The 21,960-nt window shown below is 38.8% G+C and overlaps 1 protein-coding gene across 1 annotated transcript; it reads left to right on the top strand.

Annotated features, from left to right (window-relative positions):
- Positions 1 to 5,891: 5,891 nt before the first annotated feature.
- Positions 5,892 to 16,125, top strand: LOC117303907. Its single transcript, XM_033788362.1, has one exon. The coding sequence runs from the start codon at positions 6,159 to 6,161 to the stop codon at positions 8,352 to 8,354; it is 2,196 nt and encodes a 731-aa protein (XP_033644253.1). The 5' UTR covers positions 5,892 to 6,158; the 3' UTR covers positions 8,355 to 16,125.
- Positions 16,126 to 21,960: the final 5,835 nt, after the last annotated feature.

The following is a 21,960-nucleotide window of genomic DNA, read 5'->3' as shown; positions in this document are numbered from 1 at the left end:
TTGGCGACTGCCAAGACCTGACACTAAAATCTCCAGGGTCAGAATTTACCCGGATTCTTGGGTGTGACTCATTTTTTTTTACCTGGATCAAAATGACCCAGTACTGACGCAGTATCCGAATACAAACAACATTTTTAAACCATCTTTCGGGTCAGGCTGACCCAAAAATGGGTCAAGGCCCTTGGAAAAGAATTCCAGGTCATTTTTGACCGGGCGTTATTAGAGTATTAGTTTAAGTTTGTAGTCATAAAGTCCGTATGTTGTGATTATCTTTTCCAGAATTCTTAAAGACTACTGCAGTTCACTGAGGATTGTTATTCCTATAGTGGTTCTCGTGTGCTCACTATGCACGTTGCTAGTTTACCTTGGCGTACAGTCCTACAACAACGAGACCAACAAGGAACAAGGTAAAACAAAACAATAGCTCTGGTTCGATTAAAAAAAAAATGCTAATTACATAATTAGTTACATTTCAATTTTACAGTTTATATTAAGCAGATTGATATCATCAATATATTTAAACGTGTCATTACGTGTCATTAAGCAAGGCACTAAACCGTAAGTGCTTCTGCTTAACCCAAGTGTATCAATGGGAGGGCCAAGCCAGTATCGTGTTGGGTTTTAACCCCCTCTGCGTTAAAAGTAAGCAGATTGGGGTTGTGCTCCACAGGGAGTTCAGAAAGTTTGACGAACAACCTTCAAGTGTGCTCGACAGATTGGATAAGTGCCTCTTCTATATAGCTACATATGCTAGTAAAGGCGTTCTTCTATAATGTGGTTTGATTTGGGTTTTGGACAGTAAAATTCATTCGGAGGAAGGGTGACTTTGGAAAATCATATCAAGCTTCTTTTTAAATAAAGCATACTCAATATTTTCACGATATTTTTTATGAAGTTTGGGAGAAGTGACCAATTGACAATTTTCCATTATATTGACTGCTTCAGGGCTGCACACAACTTCGCAAACGACAACCCATGATATAATTGAAACAGCCGCGGTTGGTGTAACAACAGAACGCCCGTATCCTGTCTCCTTAACGAACAGTGCGTCTACTACCAAAGCTCCGGATCTAGAAACATCAGAACCAACCCAACAAGAAACTCTACCACAAACTACAAACCAAGATGAGCCGCCAACAGCAGGCAAATGGACACCATCGCCTTCAGCAAGCAACGCAACCTCGATTGCGTCACCAACAACGCCCTCTGTCGTCTCTATGCCCCAACAAACAACTTCAGACCAATCACAGTCCACACACGCGATTACCGAAATGATCCGAGGAACAACGGAGGCTGCAGCCTCGGGTGCACCCGTTGATGTATCGGGATCAACTTGGTCGTGTCCAGCAGACGGTCAGTGTGATTGGTTGCCTTCTGATCCAGTTTGCGGCTCGGATGGCAAGACTTACTCCAACCTTTGCGTGATGAGAGATTCGGCTTGCAAAGCTGCAGACTTCACGCTCCAACCAGTGAAGAGGGGAAATTGCACCAAAGGAGTTGGAAATGAAGGTAAGTCTTAATGTGAGAGTTTGGAGCGCTAGGTGGCAGCAGACTTGCATGCGCACATTACCTAAAATAATGGTTTTTACTAAGTCTGCTGTCACCTTGCTTCCTAAAAGTCAACCATTGATTGAACCAGGTTTTCTGCCTTTCTCACATTATAAGCCTACCATAATAACAGTCGCTTCTTTAAAGCGCTCATATCCGTCATTAATACACTCTTTAAAATGGGCCTATCTTCTTCTATTCAGAATGTTTCGACTGTGAAGATTTCTTCGACCCGGTGTGCGGGTCAAACAAACTGAGTTATCTCAACGTCTGTCAACTGAAAAGAGAAGTTTGTCGTACCAGAAACTTTCAGCTCAAAGTCTCCTTTGAAGGACTTTGCGAGCTACCTGTTATGGGTAAAATAATATTTTTGATAATTAGTGTAATCAATATAAAATCTTGCTCAAAAAAATATAATATCATGCTCAATAGGACAGCTATTTTTTAAGACAAAGTGTACCTTTTGTTTTTTTGGCCATTTGAATATTCAAATTATGAACGCCTTTCTTCTTTGAGGTTGCCTGGAACTGGCCCGAATCGCTTCGAGTGACATGACCTTGTCACACGAGGAAATTTCTTTACATGCAACTTGTAAGCAACCAACTGGGGTATGCTACTAGAGTATGGCCTACTTTGGTAGCACATGAGTAATATTCAAAATTTGTTTTCCCTTACGATCCACAAGAGAAAAATGTGAACATCCAAATTTTATTGTGATTGGATTCTCATCATGTAAATTGCCCAGGACTGTCTGCATGTAAATGATCGCATCATATGGCATGGCCCTTACAATCACAAAATTACCAAACAAAGTATTTTTAATATCAAGCAATTGTTTTTCTAGTAAGGTTCGCAGTAACACTGTGTAATGATAATCACTGAATGAGTTGGGGTAGTTCTGAAAAGAACTGTAGGTTTCAACTCGACGTTTTTGTTTCTTCTTTCAGTTTGTACGAGCCGTCAATGCGATCCTTTTAAGGGTACTCCGATGTGTGGAACAGACGGAGTGACGTACCCTTCTCTGTGCTACTTGCGGAAGACTGCGTGTAAGAGACGAGATTACAGTCTGGTAGAGGCATACGATGGCGGATGTGTAGCTGGCAAGTTAACCAGTAAGTTGAGTCTCTCATATGTATCCTTCAATGTTAAAGGCATGCACTGGACACTATTGGTAATTACTCAAAATAATTATTAGCATAAAACCTTACTTGACGAGTAATGGGAGAGGTTATTGTGAGAAACGGCTCCCTCTGTTCAAAGTGACGTAGTTTTCGAGAAAAAAAAGTAATTTTCCGCGAATTTGATTTCGAGACCTCAGATTTAGAATTAATTTGAGGTCTCGGAATCAAGCATCTGAAAGCACACAACTTCGTGTGACAAGGTGTTTTTTCTGTCATCATTATTTCGCAACTTCAACTACCAACATTGAGCTCAAATTTTCACAGGTTTGTTGTTTTATGCATATGTTGAGATACACCAAGTGAGAAGACTAGTCTTTGACAATTATTACCAATAGTGTCCAGTGTCTTTAACACAGGCCCAACATAATGGTCATGGCTCAGTTATAGCTTAAAATTATTATTCAATCAAAATACACAAGTTAACTGTTTATTTGTAGCCATGGCATTGGCGGCCAGGTTGGTGTATAGTGGTGTCTTACCTCGCCGTCCACCTCTTGGACCCGGTTCGAATCCCACCGGGGCACTATGTGGATTGGGTTATCAGTCCATACTTGGCTGCGCAGTGTTTTTCCTGGAATAATTTTCTTGGGTTTTCCTACCATATCTAAATTTGTTCATTGTCTTCTCTCTTCTCGTTTGGCTCTTATTATAAGAGCGTTTAGAATTATTATATCCATACCCAAATGAAGTAGTTTTTCCAGAGGCATGTGACGAAACCTACGTATGTGACAAGGATGGGGCTCATAATTTGCTTCGTGTTATCATTCTATGATCTAGACGTTTGTCAAGAGCACTGCATTGGCATCTGGTCACCAGTTTGCGGTACAGATGGACTGACTTACCGTAACTACTGCTTCTTGCAGCGAGCGGCCTGCCGGGTACCAGGGCTTTTTCATGCTAATGACGGACCGTGCAAACTGAAGAGCAACTTTTGGCCAGGTAAGAAACACAGATAACCTATAGGAACCCTACACACATCCACGCCCTTCTTAGACCTCAGGAATAAACGGTCGGTATTCTATGGAGTCAAAATGTTTGTGTGGATCATTCATAATAAATATATACCTATTTATCTAAACTATTTGCATTTCATAACAAACGCTTTTCAAAGACCAACTCGACCGATCCAAGGCAACGTGTTCGTTTGAACTCGGTGCGTTTTGAGAAAAATATATTTATGACACTCATTAAAGCTAAACAATCATTGTTCATGTTGTTAGTCATTACTTCCTAAATTGAGATAAAAGTTTAACATTGGGTTTTTCTTCCTCTCAACCTCTTACCTACAGATATCGTGGCATCGATTCCTTAGGAACTGCCTCGGGCCACCCGGCCCGAAATGCCAAGTTTATTAGCAGACGTTTGCAATCCAGCAAGGAGTATTGCAGCAGTTATTCACACTCCATACAGCTGTAGCCTATATTCAATGATAAAATTTGTTCCATTATGCGTAGCCAGCTTCTGGAACCGTTCGATTGTTTAATCCTTTATGTAGATAATTAATCACAATAAATCTAACCTGTGAAATTTCATTTCAAAGGGTGGTTGGTAGAGTGGCGTTTTTGAGATTATTTCCTAGGAAGAATAATCTCTAATTGGCAATCTGAGAAACGTTTTATGCAAAAATGTTTGAATTAACTCTATCTCTCTTTGAGGGGAGCTGTTTCTCAAGTTTTAAACACAACATCTGTAGTGCTTGTGACCATACAGCGCCCTCTTGTGGTAAGATCGTCACTTTCTTCACCGTTGACGAGTGAGGGTTTTCATTGTGCTTTTAGTAGAAGGGTCACGCGCTTGGTCACCCTCGTAATAAAGAAAATATAAGTGAATTTCTTGTTGCATTGAAATGCTGTTTTGGGGCTCGGAGAACTAATATCAGAATTTAAAAAAACCGCATGTTCTTGTTGATCAGATATTTGTATTGAGTGTATGAAACATAAGCCCTATCTAAAGTTTTTTTCTTTAAAGACAATGGAAACTATTGTCAAAGACCAGTCCTCTCACTTGGTGTATCTCAACATATGCCTAAAATAACAAACCTATGAAAGAAATTGAGCTCATTATTGGTCATCAAAGTTGCGAGATAATAATGAAAGAAAAAAACACCCTTGTCACACGATGTTGTGTGCTTTCAGATGTTTGATTTCGAGACCTCAAATTCTAAATCTGAGGTGTCGAAATCAAACATGGAAAACATGATGGAAAATTATTACTTCTTTCTCGAAAACTACGTCACTTCAGAGGGAGCCGTTTCTTACAATGTGTTATACAATCAACCTCTCCCCATTACTCGTCACCAAGTAAGGTTTTATGCAATTGCCAATAGTGTCCACCATGCCTTTAATGTCGATATGTGTTTCTTCTTTCATTTCGGGCAATCTCTAAATTTGGACTCCAACTGTTTTTCTTTCCTTCCTTTGTGGTTCAACTACTCTTGCTGTCCCTTTTAATGTTTTTTATTATAATCTGCATTATTTTGTTATCTGCCCGACAAAATTAAGTACAATATTATCACCTGTGGATTCACCTGTCTTTCCAATTAATTTAGGCATAGCGCCCTCTTGTGTTCACAAGAGATATATTATTCTGAAAACAAGATTTTGTATTCCCTCTTTGGCCAACAATTGCCCGAAAACACAACACGAAAAATATGTCACAAACTGTAAATGTACATTTTTAGTCAATTCATCAACACAAATAAATACCACATCGAAAGGAACTTCACACTCCGACTCTTGTTTCAGTATGTATCAAACAACTATAAAGTGGCCTGCCAATAGCTTCTGTCATTCAAATTATGTACCAAACCCCAAAATTAAAACCAAATAGATTACTTTGTTTTTTTAATAGTGTCTATTTTCTGATCTTTGCCCAAATATGGCGTAGAAAAACAATGTTTTATGCAAAGCCAGCGGTCCGTATGATTTGCCTGTTGACATTCGGAACGACCAATCAAATTACTGTAAGCTCCATTCCGATTTGCATAAAGATAACAACGCTGCGTTACGGGAAGGTCCCGGATGTCAGGAAGTGACCTACGATACATGCAGTCAGTCACTGCACGATGATACGGCATGTACGGTATGTACAGAGCTAGAGCGAGAGATAGAGGTAGGCGACGACGACTTTAAAAAAAGAACCATCACATTACACACACACACACGGTCGACGGATGCACGGCACACAGCGGCTAAAGTAGTTTTGCAGAGCTGAGGATGTCCCTATTACAATAATTTCTTGTGTACCTAAACTGAAGAAGGAACTGTGACAGTCCAAGTTTTTGTTGCTGCTTGACAAGGTGAGCAGTTTCAGGGTTGATTTGAGCGTGATTTTTCTTGTGCCCTTGCCACAAAAGTGGGACTTGTTTGATTCGACAATCCCACCGTCTGGAGTAACAAATTTACCCCACCACAACCACAGAAACGAACTATGGCTCGGTTGTGGTGTATTCTCGTTATTTTAGTGCCGTTTTTGGGGTCAACTGTGGTAGTGGATGCACAAACATTTACTGTTCAACCAGTAGATACAACCGTAAAAGAAGGTGATGCTACAACACAATTAATCTGCGAAGTGGAAGGACTAACCAATGACCAAGTGTTGTCATTTCAAAGAGGTATTACAAACCCAGTTATCATTAGTGACGCTGGAAATGTACGGAGTGACGTTTTATCAGGACTTGGGCTCGTTGCAAGTGATTATGTCGTTTTACTGGGTTCACCCGGAGCAACCCGAGAATTTAAGCTATTCATAGGATCGCCAGTAAGACAAGACTCCAGTGAGTTTAAATGCGTCGTTTGCAGCAAGGTGAGTTCTGTTTGTGACGAGACAAGTGCTTTCGTTATTGAATCCCAGGCTGCTTCCCTGACTGTTGCCTATCCGCCCGGTACGTCGTATCCGCTGTGTTCAATTCAATCGGATTCCAGCAGCACACGTGTGAACCTTAACGAAGACATTGCATTGTCTTGTTTATCGGAGATTGGAAATCCTGCAGTTGTCTTAGAATGGATGAAAGATGGACTAGCGGTGTCTTCGGTCATAAACGATGCTGGCGATATTCGCGAAATTAAAAGTCAATTCACTGTGCAAGCTGACGATGAGGGCGCTCTGTTTAATTGTCAGATGACATACTCTGGTCCTGATGGATTTGTTAAAGACTGTAGTCTGGCTGCCCTGAACGTGTTGTCTGATCCCGTAATCGTCATCGAGTCTCCAGAACCAGTAATGGTTGGTGAGACTGCCGTATTTACTTGCACTATCAGTAGTCGTACTGCCGCTATAGCATCAAGTCAGTGGATTGTGCCGGAGAAGTTTAATGATCGTCACAGCACAGCTGGGGATTTGGTGAAAATTTTGACAATCACCGATGTAGAGGTTGATGACCATCTCGCAACATTAACTTGCACTGCAACTGATGAAGATGATCAAACTGCAATGGCTTCTGAAGAGCTGCTTATTGTGGGGATGACAGTACCTCCAGTAATTCCCACAGGTAACCCTGTTACGAAACCACAGACTACGGAAGCCCCAGGAGTTTCAGGAGGATTAATTGTTGGTTTAATCGCTGCAGCGGTTATTATCATTTTCTTACTTGCTTTGGTTGCCTGGTGCTACCAAAAGAGATGTCATGGAGGTGCCGCTAAGAACAAACAAGCTGGAGTGACGTCAAGTGTTCAAATCCCAATGAACAACACCAACCAGTTTTCAGCATTGCCAGAGAAGACGCCCAATTACAGCATCGAAGGGAAAGATTACCCAGACGACAGATCAGTGAACAATCCTGACGTTATTCCAAGGGAGAAACGAGGTGATGTCCCCGAGGGTGTGGATCCACGTAAATGGTGGAGGGACACAATGGCACCGACCGATTCCGACCGATACGAGGACCAACCTGGTTACCCGACCCCAACTATTAAACGCATGAAGATGCCGTTTGAGGATCGCAGCAGCAGCCCGTACGAGAATGTGCAGATACCGAACGGCGGCTACAACGTGGACCACGGTTACGACCCCGTAGAGGATAGAAATCAGCGTTACTACGATGACCGCGACGTCAGCGATTCCGGTTACCGTGAGCCTCGTTACGATGACTACGATCACGGTGGTTATGAACAACCCCAAGGAAAAGATCCTCATTATGAGAGTGCAGATTTCCAAAATCGTGCCGACGACGACGCTTACGATTACGACAATGACGCATATGAGCGTAGTTATAACGGATTAGACCAAGGTAAACCTGATGATCAATATAACGATAACTATGACGATCAATACAACGATCAATACAATGATCAGTACAATGATCAATACGGAGAGCCGCGTTATGATGACCGATATGATGATCGGTATGAAAGCTATGGCCAACCGGATGGTCAAGAGGGATATGAAATGCCACCGGAGGAAAGAGATCACCATGCAGAGTCTTACCCACACTACGAGCCAGATGAACGCATCCCTGATGGGCATTCATCCAACGCTGATCTCCGCAATGCACCGTATGATGACCAGTACCAACGTGGATATGACGACCAGCCAATGGATCCCTATGGGTATGATCAAGATGATAGTAGGAAGTTCGATTATGACGAGGATCTTAGTAACAATCAAGAAACTCCAAGCTATGTGTAGTGTAGCTGGTAATAAACCCTTCCCATGAAATATGCTGATAACATTCTCGCATGCGTACTAGGCCTTATTGCGTACAGACCTGATTGGGTCTGACAAGCACTAAGCAGACGCATATTCGCTTCTATTCTATGTCCTGCAGCCATTGGCCGCATACAAAACAGCGGGATGTTCCCTCATTTTCCTAACCAAAATGGTAGTGCGCACACGCTTTGTGGAATTTACAAAATATTTCATGGTAAGGGTCTAATAAAACGAACTGTGATTTACAACATTGGTACAGTAGGTGAAACAATTCAATCATTCATTACAAACAAAATTATTTCCTGTTTTTCTGATGGAAAAAGCCATTTTCATTTTGAAGTTTCCATCGGACAATTTTAAAGTAGGGGACATTTTGAAGGGGGCCTAAACCATGGCCTCTTGGTTATTCCAGGCCTGACAAATAAAATGATTTGATTTTTATATTTTCATTTTACTTGATACCAATGGTGCAAACTACTTTTTGATAAAAATTTATTAGGGAAAAAAGTATGAGCAGCAGTTGTATTCAGACAGAGTAATGGCAAAATATTGTTAAAAAGATATTATATACGGGATTGGTAAAGCTGTGAAAATAGTCTCAGACAGTGTTCATATTTTGTGTGTTCAACCATGAAATAACAAACCTGTGACAAGTCTAAGTGATTAGTCTACTGTTGGAATACCGAAACCAGCCGTATCATTTTTGAGGTTTTCAGATACATTTCTCTCAAATATGACTTCATTTCAGAGTGAAATAGGCCCACTTCACAGAAAATGGTTTTAGTACGAAGACAATCTTTAAGCTTTCAGACTAAATGTTTTTTATTACCAATCCAGTCTAATACCTTTTTTACTATCATTGAGGTTTTAAAAACTTGCAGCCATAATTATCTGTTATTAGAATTTTGTCATACATCACGTGAGGTAATACAATGTACCGTACATGTATAAATACTAACTTAGTCCATTGATTGAGGATTGTTTACAATGTACAAATGTAGTTTTGATATTTTTCAATACAATTTTTCTGGTGTGATGACTCATCACACTCTACAAGTATCATATTTGTTTAATGGGTTGCCCTAGCCTTGGGAAAAAAATAATAAAGCACTATGACTAGTGATGATTGAAATGAGGGTGGTACCCTGCTGGATAATAATGAGTCATGTCATTCAACAAGTGCAGGTACATAACCCTCATCTGCATACCATTGTGTTTAAGCCAGCCCACTACAAAAACCTCTTCAATATTTGTGGCAACGCACTGGAGATATTGAAATTGAACCATTTCTAACTTTTAAGAATACGTGCTTAATTATAGTGTGTGTAAATTAGTCATGCTTTCTGAAGTTAGTTGACAGTGTAAGGGTGTGTTATTCTGTCGCCTGACACTAGTTACACTCGGTGTCATGTCCCCGCCCCCATGCAATGTTGTCATTCGATTTAAAATGTTTCTCTATTCCAGGTCCAATCACTCAACATGATACTGTAAAGTACATGTAATAGAAGGATTGGTAATGTATTTTTTTGGCAAAATATTACTTTCAGCTACGTCTACTTGCAAATGATGCCTGTCATCAGCCTACATGTACATGAACTTTAGTTCGCACTCCCTCTGTACAATGAATAATAAGCGTGCATACAACAACTCCATTCCGAAATACATTTTTACACAGCCATATTTTAGGTCTGATTTGATCATGACAGCACACCCTCTTCAAGTGACATTATATGTTTTCTATTTTTTACTCTGATAGTTCTCCTTGACCTGGATTAATGACTTTCCTGGTATAAATCATCCAGGACTTTTGGACATATTTTGTGTCATGCATGCATTTTGTATGTGACTCATAATCATCTACCTAAAATGTCTATGTAATATCCTAGAAGGGGGGGGGCTACATGTAGGTAATAGGGCTGGTCATGTGTCAAGCGTGGTTTTTGCAAGATTTTTAATAAAATATATTCTAAAACAATTTTATGATTCAACTAAAACGAAAACCCGGCACTTGAAGGTTTTATACACTTATTGGTAGAGCTTGCTGACACAATAGTCAGAGAGGGTGTTAGTGTTTTTTATGTATAAACCGTGAAGTAGGGGGCCTACATGTAACAAGCCTTGGAAAACTTGGGTATAAAAAGTAGAAAGTTTAAAAAAAAGCAAAAATCAGCTGATTGCGCTTTTTCTTTTCTTTTTCCAGACAGTTTTCTTGAATATGATTTTTTTCAGAGGAACAATATTTCACAGAAAATTGTTGTGTGAACTTAATTATCAGTAAACTGTCAGACCAAGGTGAAAACAAACATCTTTGTATTCTTACCAATCCTGTATAATACCTTGATGAAAACCAATAATATAAACCACCACGCCCTAATTAACGAAATGAAATTCCTCGGTTTGTCATAATCTAACTATTTTACTAGTCATCTAATAACATATCATAAGGAAGGAATATCATAAATTAATTATCATGAGCTGCATGGTCAATATTAAGGGCACATCTCCTATTAATTAATTAAGAAATAGGTGTGGTCCTTAAACATACATGTACGTGTACATGCCACACCCATACCAGTCATTGTCCACAAAGATTTTCGTTCTAGTTTTCATTTTCTATATTAAACAATTTAATATGAAATAAAAAAATAAAAAAACATTGTCAGTGCAGCTGCTCAATGTGGATTGCCTTAAGTGCGGATTTTAATTAAAAATCCTTGGGACTGGTTGTGATCTAGATGGTGACAAGTTCATTACAAGTCAATTGGTTGGATGATGATGCATCATCAAGAAATCAATTAACAAATCCATTATTATGAACAAGTCTGTTTGTAAAATGGCCCAAGGCAAGTTTGACATGCTTTGATAATATGGTTTGATGTGCAGGTTGTTTACTATTTTTTTTAAATTTTTGTTATTTTTATAAAATGATTTGACCAACTGAATGACATTCGATTTGTAATAATATTTCATCAGACCAAATTGATCATGGTTGAATGGTAGAATTTTAAAGTCATTCCACCTTTATTGACATTTTAACAAATTTGATTGGTTTACCAGAAAAACAGTGTAACCTTTCTACTTTGATGGCAAAATATAAAACATCCTTTGTCAAAGTAGAATGAACTTTCCCTAGGAGAGTATAAAATATAAACATAATAAATACTATCTTGTTTTATATTGATTGACAACCCCTCATGTGTATAAATAGTGTAGTACAGTATCAGATACAATGTAGTGCTAGTAGGTGGGATACCATCTGTATTGACATAACATACCAGCTAATCATCCTATTGATAGTAAGCATTCCAAATATTATTGAAAACATTCAGCCTTGTTATGATTTATTATGGAGGTGAAACACAGTATCTGGCCTGTCATTTTTCTAAGCAGACTTCCATGGTCCTGTCAGTACCCACTGTCACGATTGTGACAGATTGGTCAGTTGTTGTTGTTGTCTACTTGAAATGAAAGACTTTTTGTAATCTTTGCTTTGTAAAGCTCCCTTCTTTCACTGCATGTCAATCATTCCATATTCAGTATAAATCAAAAAGTTGTTTAATTTTAATTTTTGTATAAAATGCAGTGTACACATGTACATGTATCTAGAATTAGAGCCTAAACTATCTGTGGCCTTCATTCTTGGCCAGCTTCCATTTTGCATTGTTTAAAAGAAATTTTGGCTAAATACTGATTTCATAGTGGCAATATAATTTTCGTACAAAGTGGTTTGACTGCAGGACTTGCAATCACAAGACTGTGGGTTCGAATGCGGCCAAGCTATCTGTTGATTTCACAGTGACTAGGATTGTATTGTCCTCTAATTATTGAACCATACATGTAATTGTGTAATTCATAAAACTGTATCCCCCTTGTGGGAACGTTGCATAGTTCTGTTGTTCTGTAGATGGATTGCAGAACGCGTCATTTACCACCATCTTTGATGTATTTCTCGTCCACCTTTCACTTGTAAAAATACATAAAAAGATGGTGGTCAATGACGCGTATTGCAACCCATCTTTTGGGAAGATCATCCTGACGACGAACAAACATCTCCTTTAGGCCTACATTGTCGACTAGTTACTGAAAATTCATAAGCATAGAAGTTAAACAAATGTTTGTTTGAGCATAGAGCAAGGAGATGAGAGATATTGGCTGTTGCCAGGTTGGCGTTTATATCCCCTTGTGGGAGCTTTGATGAGTTCTGTTGTTGGGCAGATAATTCAAAGAAACAAACATTACTGTGAGACAAATTGAATCAGTTGAGTGTACAATCTACATTGTTGTCGCATTGCTGCATACATGTAGTACCGCAATCATTGCTATGTACATTGCATATTCAACACACAAATTAGCTGTTGAAATTAAAGCCTGCAAGGAAGGGTCAGAAAGTGTTAAACTTATGTTGTCACTTAAAAATTAGGTGAGTACCTTCGGTTAGTTGAAGAACAAACATTGTGAGTGAGCCCAATCACTGTTCACTTCTTTATTCATGCTGTACATTTTAAATTTAGGTTAATGTGTGAAATGCTTGTTTGGTTTGGACTCTAGAACTTTGGACCAAATACTTGTAGTTTTGTCAGTTGTGTGCGCAGCCAAACCCCTATGGGATAAGAGTGTATAATGTACACTGTATCATGTACTTGGTTTTGGACTTTGGTTTGTGATTGAGTGGATATTGTAAGTAGGTTGCCATGCTGTACATTGTAATTGACATTTTATGATAAGGTGTGGTCTTGTTAATAATAATTATTACCTTCATATTTGCGAACTAATCCCACCAAAGGTGTGTGTTGTGTTGGGAATTTGTGAAAAGGAAAATGGGTGTACATCACTTAAAAGTCTTACACTATTTAAAGATGCGCTCGAAGGAAGAAAACAAGACAGTAAAGGATGAGAAAGTATCTCATTTAATACTGTATCAACAACAATTTTGAGTTTGTTGTTGACACAAGGCGGGTGTTTTCCTTTTAATTCACTGACGACAGGTGGAAATTACACAGAGTTATAGTTGCCTTAAATTTTAATTTTATTTCATGTTCCATGAACATATCTTAGTGAATGGAAACTTTGCATTTAAAATAGAGCAAAGTCTGCTTTAATCAGCTGTGTAAATTTTGTAAATCATGCTGTAATGTTGTATAAAATATATCGTTCAAACGGTAAATGGGTCCATTTAAATTTAATGTAAAAATAACTGCATAACTGTCAAGTTTATTGTTTAACTTGTGTGTACTGTACACTGCAATGGGAGACTTTTCAGAGGCTGGGGACAGCAGACATAACGGTCCTTTTTTGTGAGTCTGAGCGCACGCGCACATGCTCAGTGTTGCGCGCGTAGGTCTGAGCAAGTGCACTTAGTGGTGAGAACTGTGAAAAAGGACCCTCTAAAAGTCTCTCATTGATGACGGTATAGGAATTAGGTAGCTGCTATTTTTGTGAATTTGATTTTTACAATCTGCATACCATCCTGTGCATCATCAAAACCACATTATTTCATTTGTCTAAATGAAGGTTATACATACACATGCCTGCTCAAAAGTACACAATGAATTGCTTCAGAAATATTCCTGTGTTGTGTGGTTGGCTGTTACATCAACATGGTTCAGGGATGGTTCAGGTTACGCTTGTTGAACAATATGCCTTGTGCACATTTTGGACTTCATCAGTATACTATCATGCAGTGTTCTCCCTTAAAGGGACACGTTGCCTTGGATCAGGCAAGTTACTCTATGATCTATGTTAAGCGGTTGAAACCTTTTGTTATTAAAAGCATATATTGTTAGAAAGTTGGTTTAAAAGTATGCACCGATCCAGCCAAAGATGCCTTTACACTAAATTGCGTGGTTTTCGTTTTACTTTGCGAACTAACATGGTACGCCATTTTTGTGGATCAAAAGTTTTTCAGTTCACAATGTAAAAGAAAAAACACAACATTTTGGGGTATGTTTGTTTGGATTATTAAGTTCTACTTTTAAAACATCTTTCTAACCATTTCATCGCGAGCAGGTTCAATCGCTTTTCATAAACCAACTCGCCGGATCCAAGGCAACGTGTCCCTTTAAACAGTGGTCCACTGGTATTGTAAAACACCTGAGGTACAGTCAGAGTTCACTCCAAGTGGTCTGGCTGGCTGGCTAGCTCAGTGTTGAAAAACATCCTTATTTCAATTGAAATATGGACCCTGAAAAAGCTGGCTGAATAGTGAAGTTGCAAGCTACATTGTAACTGGTCCTGCTGCTGGCCAGTAACTGAAGAAGTTCAGGGCAAATGCTGCTAAATGTATTGTACTGCATTGTAGGTTTCTAGCTGTTCTAAATAATTTAGTAAGATATGCTGTAAATATCCAAAGAGAGACTTTTGCCTATAACACTTAAACTTGTAAATAATACTTTTCTAATACTAACTGTGCAAGATATTTCTTGAAATGTTTCTAGCAGGAATTATCTGTATGGTTAAAGTCTTGTTTATTTAGAAAAAGGGCATTGTTTATTTTGTCACTTGTTGTATTTATTTTGAACTAATTAACTCCCAGTGGACTAGTGGGTGAACTGAAATGTATGCGACTTTTTTTTTTAACCAGACCTTATCACCTTTGTACAGTTGAACAGTTCTCAATCATGTTTCCCTCTGAAGTGTTGATGTAAAAGCCCAGGCCATTGTTATTGTGACTTGACTGGTGTTAAATTTGTGGACCCTGGAGCCAGACTTGAAAGTCTCACATAACCAAAATATGTTAACAGAGCTGCAAACTCTCCCTGATTCTGCAAGAAGTTAACTAAATTAAAAAATAAACCATTCCAATCTGTCTATGTTCCAAGGAATACATTTCAAAATCACCATGGAAGCCTTTTCCCTATTATGTTGAGTGTTATTCTAAGTATCTCCCTGACTGTTGAACCAAATCTCCCTGGTTGCAAGGTGCAAATGTTGGCTGCTCTGCATTGAATTTGAAAATACATGTAAGATGTAAATTATGACAAAATCAGGATTGTTTTAAGACCCAAAGCTACATACATGTATTTTTATTGTACTCTTGATTTTGAGAAGTTGTCACCACAGTAGCCATGGGATCTAGGGGCCAATTTCACAAAGAGCTATGATTGATCTTAACTGCAAATCAAACGTAGTTGCTTAGTAAAGTGTGATGTGACAATTATATCCCATCACTATGGCGACACTGACAACTCATCTCAGTGCTTTGTGAAACCGAGCTCTGAACAATCAAAGACTTATTTAATGAACAAATTGCAGGGTTTGCCTTGCCCAGCAGGACCAGTTAGCTTGTCATTTCACTCACCCATCAGCTTTTCTCCAGTTCAACACCGAACTGAACGCTGGCCAGCCAGTGTTTTACCTGGCATTTGGCTAGCAGACTGGTGTTAAAAGGGAGAAAGCTGACATGGAAGTCCAGTATATATAACTTTCAATTGAATACATGTGCATATCATTTTTGTTGTCAGATTTTCTTTTTTATCCTGGAAATTATGTAAAATAGTTTGAAATTTTCGTTAGTCATTATTTTTTTTATTTTTTTTATGGCATTTACTGTACTGATCTTTTATTTTGTCAACTAATACATGTAAACATAGAAATTAGACTGGTATTAATAATAACCATGTGATTTTAAAAGCGTTTGAAACTAAAAAGGGTAAACTTTTGTATAAACTAGTCCTGGATAGATCGTGTAAATATTTAGAAGTTTGAGTGTCATGTTTGGATTCCTGATGAGAATAAAACCTGTTTACAATAAGTTGATTGTTTCTGTTTCTAATAATGTGTGTAAGGGAAGGTGGCATTTCCTCTTTGATTTTGAAGCTTCAGTATGTGTTTTTCAGCCCTGAAATTACGTGGAGGCCATGGCCTCTTTAACCCCAGGAACCAATTTCATCAGAGCTTCTAAAGCTAAGTATTGCAAAATATGCTTACCAGAGTAAGGCTACCAGCTAAACAACCGTCTTACATAGTGTACAAGTTGTGACTGGTATCCGACAAGCTAAGCAAAACATTATCAAGCAACATTTTGTGCAGCTCTAAGAAATTCGGCCCAGGATACCATTAACAAATTTGTAGACTGTACATGCATTTGTATTATGTGTGACATGGTTGTTTGGTCAGTAACTTTCTGGTAGGCAAGATTGTATTGTGCCCACTACCCGACTCCTTGTTGTGCTTTATTAAGCAGCTCTATGAAATTGGGCCCTATATTATAGTCTTGGGCCTTGTTGGTACCCCTTCAACAGTTTCCCATAGTCTTTATTTCACTTAATTTTATTCGCCAGCAAACACTTAAAAACAACAAACAAGTTTCATATCAAATAAGATGAATGCGAAACTGTAAAAAGTCCTTGCAAAGTATTGAGAAGATGGCTTTAGACTTTAATTGAGATTTTGTTTTAATTGTCTTGCAGCTTGCACTCACAAAGAAGAAATTCCAGGCATGTGAGAGTGTTTTTAGAAGGTTTTTGAAATGTCATTACTGTCCATAAAGCCATTCGTGCATACAGTGGAGTTACTAACCAGAAGGAAGGCCTCCCTGCATGCTTATTTCATGAGAGGTTTAAACGAATGTCTTGGCCTTGTTCACACTTACAAAGCAAGGACTAACAGATGTTCTTATTATCTTGCGGATTCCTTCTCCCTGCAGAGTAAAGGACATCACTCATACACAAGGTGGCCTTGCCTGGGTTTTACAATACAAGTACTTCCAGGTTTAGGGAGGTTGTCTTATCATGGTCTAGACTGTATTAAAACCACAGAGCAAGGACCATACTAAAATGTTTTGTCATGCAGAACATTTCTCAGTTGACTAATTGACTTACTCATTTTCTGCTTCATGTTCTTTTCAAAGCACATTGGGTCATTTCTATACACTGTATTCAAACAGCTTTTTCAGAGCATAGAGCAAGGACTGGTCCTTGTTATGTTCATAGTATGGTCAAATAGTTAGTCCACCCCCCCCCCCCCATCCAACCATTTGACTGCACTGTCAATTTAAAACATTGTGTCTATTTATTTGTCTTTGCAGAACATTTCTCAGATTTGCTTTGTGCTCTTTCAAAGCATAGTGGGTCCTTTCTCTATTTTCAAAGTTAATATCATCGGATATTTAGTAACCCCCCCCCACCCCACCCATGTGTAGCTTCCCTGTATTCCATCCACTAATATTAAAAAGCATTGAGCAGTTGCTTCTAAAGTTGCATGATTTGTAACGTAAATGATAAAGTTTTTCTTTTTCAGAATTTCAGCTGAATTATTTGGTTTTGTTATGTGATAGTTTATGGAACCAAGTGGGAACTTCATCATAAGATGGTATCATATTATTATTAGAGCATTTCAGTTTCACCATATCTATGTGACTTGTGTTTCAGAAACTATAAGTAACAAACGTCAAGCAAATAATTTGTCCACTGCTATATAAATGGTTTATAAATGCACAACATTATACTTCCCTGTGCATTGTACCAGGTAGCAACAAAGGCAGTCTGTCAAAAGAAAATACCTTGAAATAAAAAAATGGGCAGTGGTTTTTCATAATAGGTTTCCAAAATCGAAACCTTAAACCTGTGTTGTTCCATTTTTGGGAAAGGTAAACCCGCATGTACATGAACATGAAGAGCCATCTTTACTGTTCCTTGCTGTGGTTTAAAAACCAGAGCAAGGAACAAACCTTGTTTTGTTGCATTATGCTATGCGGTTCGTTATTCATGCCTATTGAATTCCAATAAAAGTACAGGTCTTTGGTGGCCACCAAACATTTTGCCCGTGGCGCCTTGTTGGAGTTGTTTTTAATACTGCCAAGTTTCACGCCTTATCTAACGGCCTAAAGCCTCTTGAGTATTTTTATTTGTTAAAAAAGAAAATGAAAATCAATTCACTTTAGGCCAACTCAAAATAAAAACTTGTTAAGTGTACCCGCCCGCTTCCTTTTTAGAGGCCACCTCCTTTATTTCAATGCCATTAAACAAAACTAACGTTTTTATTACGTAAAAAGGGTATAATATTTTATTTTAACGATCTTAGCAAAAACTTTTTTGTTTAAATAGCCCAGCCGTTTGTATAAAATTAATGTGACGGGCGGCCAATTTGAAAAAAGAAAAAGAGAAAAATGCCCTCATAAAGGGACGACGCTAAACTTGTTTTTATTTGCCTTACTCCATTCCCAACAGAAGAATGGTTCAATTCAGTTCGAATCACAGGGGGGTATGTGTTGTCGAGCTTTCGTTTCACACAAAAACCGTGGGGAAAAGGTGAAAGCTTTGCCCGTGGTTTGTGACCTCATGTGAAGAGGGTTGCACGGCAGCGGCACACCATGTGTTAGCACTGATTGACGCTAAACACTGATGTTATTGTCCGTAGAGGAAGAAAATAATATACTATTAAATCTCCCATGTGGCGACCTTGGTGTGTAAGAATATCTTCTGTAACGAAACAACGAACAAATCCTGCTATAGGTAATACCATGGTAATACTTGTGACCATGGATAAACCATGGATCAACGTTGTCGTACGCGCACGTGCCAGCCATACTAGAGTTAACCACCTGCAACCACTGTGGTTAGTAATTACAATAGTCATTGTTCTGGCGACGACCCAACTTACAGTGACTCATCCATTGACTTTACCGACATTGCCGATAACTATCAAGATGTTACGCACATGGAATGAATTTGACGAATGTTGTTTCAACAAATCATTGACTATTCAGACATCCCCCTCTTATATTTCTGTAGATTGCCGGAAGTTATTCATTTGATACGAAACACATATGAAAACAATTGTTTTTAAATTTAGATGTCCAGTGATGCTTAGTTTGAATGGTGTGAAATGTAACCAGTCTTGCCTTTCACGTTTCAACAATGCTAACCATGAAAAAAGGACCTACTCCAGAAAAACGACCTGTTCTCGGTCAAAATGTCGATTGTTCTCTTACAAAAATGGAAATTTACCATGAATGAATTCTCTCAAAGCAACTGAAATGTGCCAGGTACACAGGGGGCTTTGGATTAGGGACTGGCTCGTTCAGCAGTGATGGTTCTCTAAAGATTATGACTATTTTTTTCAACCCATTCTGGTGATGGGCTTAAATCATGCTTAAACATTCGATCATAATTTAGACCATGGAGAAATATGGCTGTTTTGTAAGTATAGGGGGCATTTTTTGACATGAGTATTGACCTCGGACAAATTGCAACAGAAAGTGTGTCAACTGTTTTATGCTCTTGTATGTGTCCACTCGAAAAACTCTTAAGAATACAGGTGGCGGAAGGTTCCATGGCGGCCATTTTGAAATATTGTCGCATGAAACATGTCCACTATACCAGGATTTCTTAAATAATTGGATGATATGGACATTTGTATAAAACAGTTGACTTGACTTTCTGTTGCAATTTGCCCGAGGTTGAGCCACTTTTCACGAAATACCATGCATCTATAATGCCTATGCTTGTGAAAACTAATTGCAAATTGTTCCAAAACATGGCGGCCGTGGAACTGGAAGCCACACGTACACCAGAGCGAGAATTTGTGGGCATCTACCCTATAGCTGCATGGTTTTACAGTTGTGTTTATTGACCACAAAACTACAGTCAACATCTTTGCACTACTTATAACTGCTGTTAATCTTTGTTCGGACACAAAAGACTTTTTCTAAGCATTAATCCCCAGCAAGGTTGTTGAACAGTAAACACAGTCACTGATGTCAATAAAAACACTAGCCTGGGAAGTGCACAAATCAATACTAGCAACTGGTGTGCATTATTTACTGGTAGTTCGGAATATTGGGTTTGTCTGTGTTTTGCTCTAACCACACACAGCTCGAGGGATCAATGGCAGGCACCTTTAAAATGATATAGTTTTAAAGGTGACTATCTGTTTGAGTTCCATATGATCATGGAGGTATAATAGACCTCCATGATCGACCATGGATCTACACACAGATATTGCCAAAAATCTGGAACTGTTATAATTGTTCAAGCACTGGGAAGAATAATCTGCAATGCAATACACAGTCTGAGAACGGTTACTGTCAGTAACGCTCTTAGATTCAAATTTTTGGGGAGAAACAGACATCTTTCTCCGCAGGAGTTTAATGAAAAAGTTTCTCAAAAATGCAATAAGCTTGTATTCAAAGCTTCTGTAGGCATTTATGGGAGTCAAAAATTTGACTCCCATAAAATAATGGCCGACCGTGTTTGTCGACGAGGTAAAAGGAAACCACGCAATTTCGAGTGATACTTGTGTGGGCCATTACATTCTATCATTTTAAAACATCTTTCTAATCCTTATGCATTTTATAACAAACGGTTACAAACTCTTTTCAAAGACAAACTCGACCGATCCGAGGCAACGTGTTCCTTTAACAAGCAGAGGCCGTCCAGGCATGGAGCTCCATGGTAAAGTCAAATTCTCTCATCAAAAAAGATCCCTCCCAGACCTTGCTCATTTAAAAGAGTACCTGTACACTTGAAATCGAACCCAATACTTTTTATTGTGAGTAAGGGGGCCTTCATATTAGCACAATCACCAGGGGTAAAAGCTTTCCGGAACAATGACCCATCCAGGGGCGGTGTGACACAGACTGAACCCGTGCTTTGAAGAATTCTATCGGCGTGCCAGACTGAAGCAACACTGGACATGACCTCAATATAACTTCCAACCAACTCCTGTCACTATTATTATTAGAGAGCTATATCACTCATTCACACAACGACGGAAGTTGTTGTGGTTGTTTTGGGCTTATCATGTGTGGAAATTTCCTTCTTCCTCCTTGGTACTGATTGCTAGTGTGCGAAATCTCTCTTGGTTATGTATAATGTCCCGGTCTCACGGAACTGTGCGAGTAAATAGACACAACAACCAAGTTCGATTTTTAAGGCTTTGGTAATGATCTATTAATATAGCAGTGCGTATACTATTATCCACTACAATAAGAACCTATGTATTTTCATTCTCACACCCTTGATGCTTGCCACCTATATCCACCTTGTCCAGGTAGAGGCCCGGTGTTGTGCAGCCTAGCCCCCCGCGAAGTGAAGGTGTAACATGGAGGATGAGCGCGTAACATCCCCATCATCTCCACCAATTATTATTGACTTCATATAAACGTCCCCTCCGCCTTTCAAGTGGAATGAAGAACAGGAGAACAACAAATTGTTTATTTTTCTTTATCAGGCTGTTATTTCATCTCCGAAAGGCAAATTCCATTTTTATTTCAAAAAATTCTCTTTTGCGAAAATTAAGTATTGGGAACTTCAAGAGGACACCAAGGCCATTCCGTGCCTATTATGCCGAACAAGTACACAAGTTCGTCCGTTCCTTACACAGTTGTGAAGTCAATTTAATGGATAGTCAATAATTATGTTTCGTGAGTAAGTAAAAACAAAAACAAAACCAGAGGGCTGCAGCTAGCTGGAGAGGCGACTGACTGAAGGTGTCAGCACAGCTTATTAGAATAATTAATCGAAGTTAGTCCTCAAACAGCGCCCTCAAGTGGTTGGAAAAAGTAAAGCAATAAAATGGCGCCGCTCTTGAGGTTGAGAGAGAAAGTGTTGCTTGCGTTGTGACACGTTTGTTTGGGAGTATCTAA

Source organism: Asterias rubens, chromosome 2, assembly GCF_902459465.1.
Source record: "Asterias rubens chromosome 2, eAstRub1.3, whole genome shotgun sequence".
Classification (NCBI taxonomy): domain Eukaryota; kingdom Metazoa; phylum Echinodermata; class Asteroidea; order Forcipulatida; family Asteriidae; genus Asterias; species Asterias rubens.
This window is presented reverse-complemented; position numbering and strand designations above follow the sequence as displayed.